Raw genomic sequence first — 11,475 nt, forward strand, 5'->3', positions numbered from 1 at the left:
GGCTAGGGGTCCTGCACACCCTAACAGGTATCCTGAGCCAGCTCTTGCCACGAGCCAGGATCCATCCCAAGGATGTTCACTCGACCAGACTGTTTTAACATCTCAGCAGGAAGGGAAGAAGAGCACATCTGCACCAGAGTATCTGAAGCATCTCTGTCCCCCCTCCCCAGCCCCCATCTTCCCAATGCTTAGTTACCATTGTAACCAGGTCACAGCGACACCAGGCTCACACGGTCTCCAATGTTTGTGGCAGGGGAGGGTGGAAAGAACACACATGTGTCTGGGACCCTGACTGGCATTGGCCACCACCACAGCTGGTTACCCCCTTCCCCTCCCACCACACCACAGTGGGACAGGGGTGCCCCTCAGAGAGGAAGTCCACAGATCTGGGCTTCAGATGTCAAAGCAGGAGGAGTGACCCAAATGGCCTGGAGCCTCAGACACACTGGGGCTCAGCAATAATTCCATGGCCCCAGGGCAGTGGGGGGGGGGGAATAGTGTGTGTGTTGGGGGGGGGGGGTGGTGACAAGCCAGACACAGCCCAAAGCAGCCTGCCTCACAAGTACCAAGCCCTCATTGGGCCCACTCTGGGCACTCGCCATTCTCGGATCCACTTTAAAAAAAAAAAAAAAAAAAAAGGCATGCTGAGAAAACGAGGGGAAATGTTATCAACAGCAAAAACAAAGAAAGGGTCAGTGAGGTAGAGAAACAAAAGGGAGGAGACCTTCAGAGAAGGAGGGCAAAGACAAAGAGTTGGATCAACCCTTCCTCCTACGCAGACTAAGGGATTTCAGTATGAATCAAGTTTTCCCAGGACAGCCGTCCAGATCCTGCAGGCAAAAGGGAAGCTCGCAGTTTCGGCAGGGGAGGGAAAGCGTCTTCGAGTCACAGTTAAGGAGCAAAGACTACCCCCTGTAAGCCAGGCGGCTGCCATTGCCAGACACGCCCTCTGTGACCTCCCCACCAAAAGCCACCCCTCGCAGCTCTGAAAAGCAACCCGCCCTGAACCCCTTGCCCTCTTTCACAAGGGGGGTGGCAAGGCAGCTGTGGAGCCCGTGAGGCTCTGGGACTCCACTTCAATGAAAGGGCGGTCATGCGCAGTGTGGGAAAGAAACCCCCGGCAGACCAGCTAGAGGCTCACCTGCCCACCAAGTGAAATTCAAGGTCGGTCTTTAGTTAGAGTCAGAGCCCAGCGCCACCTTTGTGGGCTTCATCTTTCTGATGAGAGATTAAACACTCACTTAAAGTTTAAATGGATTTTTAAAAAGTCACTACTTTGATCCTTTCGCAGTCTACAAGGTTTTAAAGTTGTAAAACCATTAAGATCTCTATCCCAAAGATAATCTAGGTCCCATATTCAGGGACTCAGTTAACTGGGACTCCATCCCGGCCACTTAATATTCCAGGTGGACCTTCTAGGGGAGGTTGTGGAAAGGACTCCACGGAGCGGTTCGCCCCGGGGGTGGGGATGGGGGGGTGGGGTGGGGGCGGGGTGGACGCAGACAGCAGCGAGTGGTCCAAGTCCTCGGAAGCACCCAGCAGACAGATCCAGCTCTGACACTACCATACTCCAAGACAGTGCTTCCAGAAGGGCACACCTGGAGAAGAGCCCACTGCTGGGATACTTACGGAGAGTGTCGTTACTGGAATCCCATGCCTCCACAAGCAAAGTATAGGACCTCTGCAACACAGAACAACAGCGGCTTAGTAGTCAGGAATAGGGATCGGCTCCCAAATGTCCTACTTGCTCGACCTCCCCCGCACACCTCACCAAACAAAACCGTGAAGCCAAAATGAAAACTCTGTTTTCGGTGGAACTGAGGTCACTCCCCTCCCTGGCACCCACCCCCAGGCTGACTCCTTCTGCTGGGCAGGGGCCCACTGCGGTCAGTCATCGTCATCTTATGCAAGCAACCCAAAGTCATGATCAGGAGATACCACCTCCCTATAGGTGAACCCTCTACAGTTTCCCAAAACTTTCCAGGCCCCTAACTCTAGTGCATGAGGAAACACACACACACACACACACACACACACGAATTTTTTCTAAGCCAACATAACCAGGTATTTGTAGCTGGGGGCCGGGGGTGAGGGGGTAATTCAGTGAGGGGCCGGGTATTGCTAAGGTTACACTTTGGGCTCTGGTGGGGCAGTCCCTAGGGAGGCCCCCTTTTCCTTTTCAGAACCCCTTTGAAAGCCCTGTCTGTGCGAGACCATCTCAGCTCCCACAAGTATCAGGTGACTCTAGGAAGCTGGGGTGGGGGGGGTAAGTGCAAAGAGACTAAGACAAAGGCGGCGACCTAACTCGGGGTCCTTGGGGGACAGACTCTGGGGACGAAAGTACAAAAGGGAGAAATAACCACACACCATTGGTTATAGCTATTGATGGACTTATCTGTCAATAAGATCTAACATTCCAGGCATAATCAGAGTCCACCAACTAAACAAATTCCCTGGACACTGGCAGGATGCCAGCTATTATACTGAAGGCACCTTTTATCTTCCAGGCTTATCTCAGAATTCCACCCCCCCCCCCCGCCCCAAATCCAAGCCATTACCAAATTCCCGCTTTTACTCCAATCTTCGTTTGTAATTTAGAATGAGGTCAGTCTCACAGAACACCAGGGTTTAAATAAACCTGCTATCTTGGCGCTGGAGGACTATATCGGAGTGGGGTGGGGAGAAAAGGCACAGGAGCCCTTCCTCCCCCATGTCCCTCTTGTCACTGTCAGATACCAATGCATCGGAAATAGCACATTGAGCACTTCACTCAAATAATACCCTGCCGCCAGAAACACTGTCACCAACAGAAGGCACCTACAAAGGGAGGCAAAAAAAAAGGAGCAAAAGGGAAAAAAAAAAAAAAAAAAAAAAGGAGCTTCATTCATAACTCTAGGCAAGCTTACTGCTCACACAGAGACACAGCGTGTTGTCTCCGAATATAAAAATATCTTGTGATAGACCCTGCCTTGGAATTCAGCCGAAATATGTTTCATACTCAAAGCAGAGTAGGATTCCATTTCGTTCACTGATAACTGTGGGAAAATGCTCAGAAAAGCAAGCAAAACCAGGCAAGCCGGGGCACATACCCAGCCCTCTCCTGTTCGGTGGCCCTGGGTCCAAATTCATTGTCGTCGTCGTTGACATTTTATTAGTAAAAGTTACACCTTATTTACAGCCTCTAAGTTTCCCGGGACTTACTACAAATTACAGGACTCTTCCCTGAGAGCAGCAAGAAATTACATTTCTCTCCCGATTGGAGGCGAGAGCCAAGTCCAAATGAGGCCAGATGTGGGGCTGATTCTGTATCATTAAGCCCCTGGATCGCTGGCCACGTTGAGACCCACGTTCTCTACTTCCACGTATTGTTGTAATTAATCCTCTGATTAAATGTATTGATACCCGTAGTCCTGACAGACTTGCACAAGCACTCAACGTGCCGTAGCCACAATCCCCACAGAAGGGGAAGGCGTGCCAGGACTGGGCTTCACACTCAGAGGAGGAGGCATTCTCCCCCGCCCCAGTCCTTGCACAAGAGCTTGAAAGACCAAGCTGTGTATCAGACTCCTCCTCGCCTGAGCTGGGAAGACCTCCGGAGGCACTGACCAACACTGCCCAACCTTAAGGGAAAAGAGGGACACAGAGCAGCACAGAGCTCGGGACCCCAAGTGTCATGGTCTCCTGTGAACGGCTTTCTCAGAGGTAGACAAGGGGGTGAGGGCTGGGGGCTCCAGCTTTGCCAAAAAAATAGTAAGTAAGACGCCCTGGACCGTCTCTCTCCCTGGTTTCTGAGAAGGGCTTCTCGTTCTGGGCCTCTCTTCCCGGGGCCAGAGGAGTCCTCCCACCCGGCCTTCAGAAGAAAGGATTCCCTCCAAGGCCCCTATTAGGAGGCTCTCTTACCTCCCACTCCATCCCCACACTATAGATCAACAATCAAGATAATTTGGTAATGATTATTAGCTGCTAGGAACTTTAATTTTTCCCAGGCCCACGCTTGACCTCTGTACATCCCAGAATACGCATCCCGACTTGGGAGAGTCAGACCACACACTTTATGCCACCCTACTTGGCCAGTACCAGGCTGAAAAATCAGATGCAATCTGCTAGGATCATGTCACCCCCAATTGGTCACTGCACATCTGACCCCCAGCAGAGGCCAAGCCCCTGGGCAGCTCCCCCAAGGGCTTGGAAAGGGGGTGCCGGGCCAGATGATGGGCAGGTTGTCCAACTTAACCAGTTCATACAAAACTATCGCCCACAAGACACAAATAGAGAATACCTGGTTTTTTCTTGGCTTCCCACTACCACAGTTAAGACTAGGAGAGGCCCCTTGCTTTCCTCTTTTTCCTTAAGTCTCCCCAGAGCAATAGCCTGGGGGCAAAGCAGGAGGGAGGGGGCAGCAAAGAGAACCTGCCTGTGGGTGTGCGCCTCTCCCTTCCCACACCTCCAGGCCCAGGGCAATCCGGCCCCAGAGCCGGTCTGCGAGCTGGTGCAGCAGGAAAGAGGCACGGCCAGCTCTGAGAACGACTTAGAGGAGGACCGCCATGGCCTTTTACCTAGAGGAGGGCCCTGGCCTCTGGCTCCGCAGCCATCCCCAGGCGTCCCTGGGGCCCCGAGGCTGCAGGCGGGCAGGCGGCGGTTACCTTGGCACCGGGCAGAGTGGTAAGCACTTAATTGCCACATTAAGAAGGGGGATGTAAGAAACAAAGGTAATTGTGTTGGCAGCTGGGAACTTCCTTTTCCTGGCAACAGTGGCAGCCAAACCAAGCCCCAAGAAGAGGCTGCTGCCATTCCTGCCAAGCTGATGGACACAAACAAACCGCCATCCAAACGGCACGCGCGCGGCGGCCGAGGAGCCCACGCTCCGGGAGTGCCCGCCGTGGGGGGGGGGGCGCTTTGTGCGAGGCGGCCAGACCGGCCCCAGGCTGTTTGGGGGCCCTGTGCTCTGCTGACTCAACTGGCGCTTCCTGTTGCAGGCCCTGTATTAGCAGTATTTTTGGAGAGGCTGCATTATTCTCTGTAATCCTCGTTTCAGTCAATTCGGCCACGCTATTGTCCTGCCTGCGTCTGGGTGGCCACGGTATAAAATATTCCGGTCACAGACCTATAAAATAAAGGCTTCGGCGATCGCATGGGTGGGCGCACGCTCGCTCGCTCGCCTGCCCGCCCGCACAATTCACCGGGTCCCACGGCTGCGGCAAGGGGAGGCTTGAAGAAAGGACAACTGCCCCACAGTGGCCAGGCTCAGGAGACTTCAGCCAGAGACAGCAATTTAGTCTGGGGGGCTTGACATTTCAATAGAGTCCGATCTGGTTACAAAGGGCGATTTTCTCATGAAAGCCCACCTCAAAGCCTCCCCAAGGGGGCCCCACAGCTCATATCCAGATTGGAGGCTCTCCATGAGATGCCCCCACCCCCTTTCCCATCATTACCCTTACCTGTTTGAAAAGCATCCCACTGATAATTAAATGCACCAGTTACAAAAGGGTGGCGAGGTTAATAGATAGAATACCGAGAAGCCAGCCAAGCACAACCGTCCGGTTCACACAGAGCAAGCCTGAACAAGAAGCCTTTCTACTTATTTACCAAAAGTGCATAAAAACTGGGCTGAGCTGGTAGAGGACTCGGAGTGTTTGACTATTTATGTACCATTTCTCACCACTGGGAGCCACGCTGCAGAACTTCTTCCCTGCACAGACACTGCCCTGCCCCAGTGACAAATGTCGCGGGCACCGTGAAAACAAGGGCCGCAGGGCAGGGCAGTCCCCTCCGTGGTCGGAAATCAGCGAGGAGATCCCAAAGCAGCCAGTCAGCACCACAAATCCAGTTAAAGGGGGGGCACTCTGAATGCGGAACCCTGTTCCGCCTCTGCCACCATTCTAGAAAGCGCAAGGATCCTCGCTACCCATGCATCCTAACGCATCTTCCTAAAGTCGTAAAGTAGGTCAAATGTAGTTCGTTCTAATTTTTTAAGTGTATGTCAAAGCTGGAGTCAAGTGTCCCTTCTCTCAGAAGGAACACACTTAGAGAAGTTTATCAAGGGGGAACGCTCTGGAATATTTGCCTTTATGGATGACCATGTTAACTACAGGCACATCCAGAGATCAGTTACAATGCAAGAATGCATAATCTGGAAAGCCGGACATTGGAACCAAGTGCTGGCCCTTTACCATGGGCTGGTGGCGGCTGGGAAGCCAGTCATGGCCTCCATTTGCATCCCTGTTTCCCAATCAGAAACATGAAGGCTCCTTATTGCCTTGGCTGCATTTCTTCATGAGTAACATTTTTTTCTTCCACGCTAAACATCCCACACACCTTCTACCCAAAGGGTCCCTTGCCCCTCTTCGCTATAAAGATTCTAGGCAGTATTCAGATCGCTGGTTTTCAGGGGAGTGACAAGCCTGAAAGAGGCTGCTGTCGCTCCTCCTCCCCCCAGATGCCTTTATGCCAAAAGCTTCACTGTTCTCTACACATGTGTGAAGTCCCTGTAGAATTACAGGTGTGCACTTGGTGGGTCACAAATGCATAGAAGTACTGGAGGTTTGAATAAGTTGCTAAGAAACAAGACAATAAGGAGGAAGAAAACACAGAGCACTTTACACCTGGAAGAGAAAAAAAAGAATTAGAAACCAAGTACCCTGAATGGGAATTTCATTTGGGGAACAGCCATTCTGCAGACATTTAGCACAAAGTGAGCACAGGCCCACTTCCCCTGCCCGCCCCCCAAGCCTGGTTTTTGCAATACAAATATGTCATTTCATCACTCTAATTTGACACAGGTGTCTGAGAGCCGAAGAGGTTTTCTCCACATGAGGAAAATCCCTTGCTCTGAGCACTTACAATCCTAGGTGCCGTTTGTTTGCATGGGTTGTAGAGACTGGCTGCAGAAAGGAGCCAGTTCCAATAAGAACCCCATCCCTCCACCCTCCATGTGTCCACACCACACCTACAAGAGGCGCAGGAACCCAGAAACACAGCAGAGGGCATGAAGACAGGGACATGTCAATTACATTCTATGATGAACCTTGTGGCAGCATCTGATTTACCCAAACCCCTGGCAGTTGTTCAATCAGGCCTTAAGTGTGACAGGGTGGGGGGCCAAAGTTGGCATCCCTCTGGTATGCAAGAAACATACTTCATTGGATTTCCCTGAACAATTCAGTTGTTCTCAGCAGCCTTTTCTCACCGTCAATGCCATTTAGATAGGAGGCCAAGAAGAGACCAGATACGTCAACTGCTGCCCCCCAGGTTTCTCTAGATTCACTTCACTGTGGGGCCTGCAATGCATCAATTCAGCGAACTGGGGTTCCGGAGTGCCTAAACTGCTATGGGGGCTGGGTAGTGGTAAGTGCCCTAATGGATTTTTAATAAGCAGGTACTACTGGGATTTAGCACTAATTCTGGGACGTGCAACTTAACCATTTCAATGACTTATAAATGGTTATTCCCAAATCACTTTCCGTTAAGCCCAATTACCTTCCATAATGTATGTTCTTATCACTGGGTACCCCTGATTGGAGGGTCATAAATCAGACCTGTTGCTTCGAGTCAAGGCCTTGTGAGCACAGCACTGGTAGGGGGATTAGAAGCCACCAATGAGAATCGTGAACCTGGAGCTGGGCCGGCAGACAGCCACTGGAACATAATCAGATACTACCCAATGGGCAGACCCACCTCCAGAGAGCTCCCCACGTGGACACTGGAATGTGGACTAGATTTCAAATGTGACCGCTCATTTCCTCTTCTTCCTCTCTAGAACACGGACAGTTGTTTGATTGCGGTCGGTCATAATTCCCAAGAAAAACCAAGAGTTACACCACCTTTTAAAGTGACCTTCCACCTTGCATCCTGGACCACAGCCCTTTCATGGTCAGCACACTGGGGAGGACCCAGGCGATCGGTGATTGTGACTGCCTAAGGGTCAGGGGTGCAAGTGGTTGGAAGTTCAAGGTGGTTTGATTTAAAAACCAAACCAAACCAAACCAAAAAACCCATATCATCTTTCCATCTTCAATTCTGTACCAAGTTCAGTTATTACTTATTCAAGTTAGTTTTAAATAGACATGCTTATTAATATTTAATTGCCAAACTGAATGAAACTTCTCTATGTAGTTCAATACCTAAGTGCTTTCACTTCGGTTAACACTCACCCTGGAATCATTCTTGAAAGTTACAGACTGTGTTTCTCTAACCACACTCGGGAAAATAACTAAAACAATACACCTAAACGCCACTTTCTCTTGGGAAGTGAGGCTTATGTTTCACAGCAGGCCTTTTAAGGGAGGCAGGGTGGAGACTCATTTATGAGTGATACATGCATTTGGCCCAACTTCAAAAGAACCACACTCAGTGTAGCCCCAGTGGTCTCCCTATTCCAGAAAAGCCGAGAGTCTATTTCATGGTTGGTGACCCGAGGGCCCTGAAACCACAGAATAGCCCCAGCAAATCAATCGTCTCCCTGCCCCACACACCGCTTCTGTTCATTTCCCATCTAGGACTCTGCCAAGTGTCAAATGGGGACAGACACACCTTCTAGGTCACTTTTCCAGAGCCAGTCCAGGGAGCAAGTCTCCCTGTTCTCATCCAAGCCGTCCTCTGACCCTACTCTCCAAAGTGAGCCTCAGCCAGGCCTGCAGCTTTTCCACATCACTAATAAGATTCCTTTTATGGTCTTGTGAAAAGCAAGGGGCTCCGGACTGATCCTCAGGAGGGTGGAACCACCTGCAGGCCCCTTCCCCCCTAAACTCCAAACACAAGTTCAAGGACGGTCAGTGTTCACAGTTAACTTGGGCACAGTCAGATTAAAAAGTGGCCAGACTCTTTAAAGTTCTGCCTAGTAGGGGATTAACAAACAAGATAAACACTCTTTGTAAAATTGAAATCCCACAACAGACAGAGCCCTCCATTCTCCCAGAACTCTACATACAGTGGGTTTTTCTAAGTCCCTTTCAATGGCATGTTTCTGATAACTGTCTTATCTCATCCACGGCAGAGGGCACTTTATAATGCCAGCTCCAGTAAATGCGGGCCTTGAGAGCCACCCCAAGATATACACATACATACACACACACACGCACGCACGCACGCACCAAAGCACTCTCCCCCTCCCTCCCCTCCTGGCGAATCACAGCCCCAGCCCGCGGATAGGAGGCAGCAGAGCGCACCCCACCAGAGCACGTGGCGGAGAGTATTCCCCCGGGGCACCGAGCTTCCCTCCCCCTCCCCTCCTCACGGCCCAGCCTCGCAGCACGGGCTGGGCCAAGCCCCAGTCCTGGCGACGAGCCACGCCTCCTGGACAGCAGGAGCGGAGCAGAGGGCACCAGCCTTTTCCCCTTTCCTCCCCTTCTGCAATCACACTCATCTTCCTTCTACCCAGTTTGGGATGTTGCAAGGGCCTCGTTGCAGGGTCGGTCAGCCGGGCCCGGGCCCTCGCCCTCGAGCGGCACCCGGGGAGGGGGTCCACGCACTTGCACGCTCAGCAGCCGCCTCTAGCGGGCCGCCCCTTCCAGGCCTTGACACGCCCCCGGAGGCTAGCGGGGGCCGGGCGCCCGCCGGACGAGGGCGCACCCCCGCCCTTCCCGGGGAAGTTTGCAAACACAGCTGGTTCCAGAGCCCGGGAACCGCTGGAAGTGAGGCCACAAGGGCTACACCGCGCGGGGGCGAGGGCAGGAAGGGGCCGGCAGGGGGCGGAGGCTCTCGGGCTCCCAGCTCCAGCCAAGGCCCAGAGACATCACCACCCCCCCCCCACGCCCCAAGCGGCGGCCGCCCCCGCGTCCTTACATCCAGCCCGGAGCGCGTCCCCGCACGCCCCAAAGTCTCCCGGGGAGCAGCGGGAAACAGGCTCCCCCACACCCTCCAGGAAAGACACACCCGCCCTCCAGGCGGCTCACGAGAAAAGGGAGGGTGCCGACTTGGACGACGTTCGAAGGCCAAAGCTGCGCCGCGTCGCCTTCCACGGCGCATCGGGTTTAATTGGTTAAGCGAAGACCTTCTGTAATGACTCCCAGCTCGGGTTGGGGGGGGTGGGGTGGTCACTCTAGGGCCTCCAAGTTGCAAGTTTAAACCGGCCTTCCTGGGAGCTCTGCCCCCACAAACCCCTGTGGGCTTCCCACTTTTGTGCGCTTAGCAAAAAGCCTCGAAGACGGGGCCTGCTGAGATCTAACCCTTGAGTCTCGGCTGCTTAACACCCCACCCCGCAAGACTTTTCCAGTTAGCGCGGAGTTTCAAGCCAGGGCGCTTTAAATCCCTCTCGCAAGAGAGAGAGCGGGACTTGGCAGGCGCGGGTGCGGACCGCGGCGGGCCTCCCTCACCGCGTCGCTCACTCACCGGCCAGGCGAAACTGAAAGGCAGCACGATGCGGTTGCGTTCGTTGCCACGACTGGCCTTGAGATTGAAGGTGTTGCCCCCGATGACAGGAGTGGAGCCCGAGCCGAAGCTGCAGGGCCCTCCGGCCGTAACGCGGGACTGGTACTCCTTGAGGCACACTTTGAAGTACGTGTCACACTCGTCGTGGGAGCACTTGCGGTCCCCCGGGTTCCGGACGCCGCCGCAGCAGTTCCCGTTCTGCAGCTCCCCGTTCACGTTCTGCATAGACAGGATCTCCAACTCGAACTGGCCGGAGGCCCCGCACACCTGCCGGCGAGGGAGGGAGGGAGGTCAGCGCAGGGGAAAGTTGTTTTCTTCGAGGGTGGAAGCAGCAACTCCCTCCCCACCCGCCCCGACGAGCCCTCAACGCCAAGTGAAAATAATTTTGCAAAACTCAGTGCAAAGACTCAACGTGATTTCCCGGGCATGAAATGCACGAGTGCAGGAGAAATCTGACGACTGTCCCGGGGGAGAAGAGCGGAGAGAACGCAGCCCCCTTGCCCCACCTGGGGGGCTTAGGAGGTCCGGGGCTTCCCCAGCCCAGGTGGAGCCTCCCGGGCGCAGGACCCAGCCGGGGAGCCGGGAGCCCGAGGGCTCCCAAGCCCACTCTAGGCGCTCAACCGCAGGCAGACGTCTAGGGAGCTGCGAGGGAAAGGAGAGGGCGGGCCGGGAGGGAGGCCCGGCGGGCTCCTACCTTGGCTCGCAGGGCGCAGAGCAGGGCTAGCAGGAGGCTCAGGGGGCGCCCGGGCCGGCCGCGCGTCCGTGGGGACCGCATCGCTGCGCCGCGCGCCGCAGGCACTCGGGACGCCGCCGCCGCCGCTGCTGCTCGCGCTGGTTCTCCGGCCGGTGCTGCTGCCGGTGCTGCCGTCGCCGCTGCCCCTGCGGCCGCCGCGTCCCGGCTCTAATATACTCCGCCGATTGGAGCATGCACGACTGGAAAACAACACCACTTTTCAAAAGCCCTTTCAAGAGCGGCGCGTTCCAGAAGGCAAAGGGCCCGGCCTTTTATTATTCTGATCGCTTCTTTGAGGCGCTCCCCCTCCTCTTCCACCTCCCGGCTTTCTTTCCTTCTCTCGCGCTCCCCTTCTTTTATTATTATGATTATGCGCA

At 54.2% G+C, this 11,475-nt stretch overlaps 1 protein-coding gene across 1 annotated transcript in view; it reads right to left on the minus strand.

Annotated features, from left to right (window-relative positions):
- JAG1 (jagged canonical Notch ligand 1) overlaps nt 1-11,140 on the minus strand; it is a gene marked incomplete at its 5' end in the record, with an annotated part of 35,613 nt that extends 24,473 nt beyond the window's left edge. The window contains 3 exons of the mRNA XM_080813484.1: nt 1,630-1,681; nt 10,327-10,632; nt 11,060-11,140. Coding sequence (XP_080669610.1) covers nt 1,630-1,681; nt 10,327-10,632; nt 11,060-11,140 — 439 coding nt within the window. The remainder of the gene's footprint in view (nt 1-1,629; nt 1,682-10,326; nt 10,633-11,059) is intronic.
- Nucleotides 11,141-11,475: the final 335 nt, after the last annotated feature.

This window comes from Martes martes, assembly GCF_963455335.1.
Source record: "Martes martes genome assembly, chromosome: 9".
Taxonomy (NCBI): Eukaryota; Metazoa; Chordata; class Mammalia; order Carnivora; family Mustelidae; genus Martes; species Martes martes.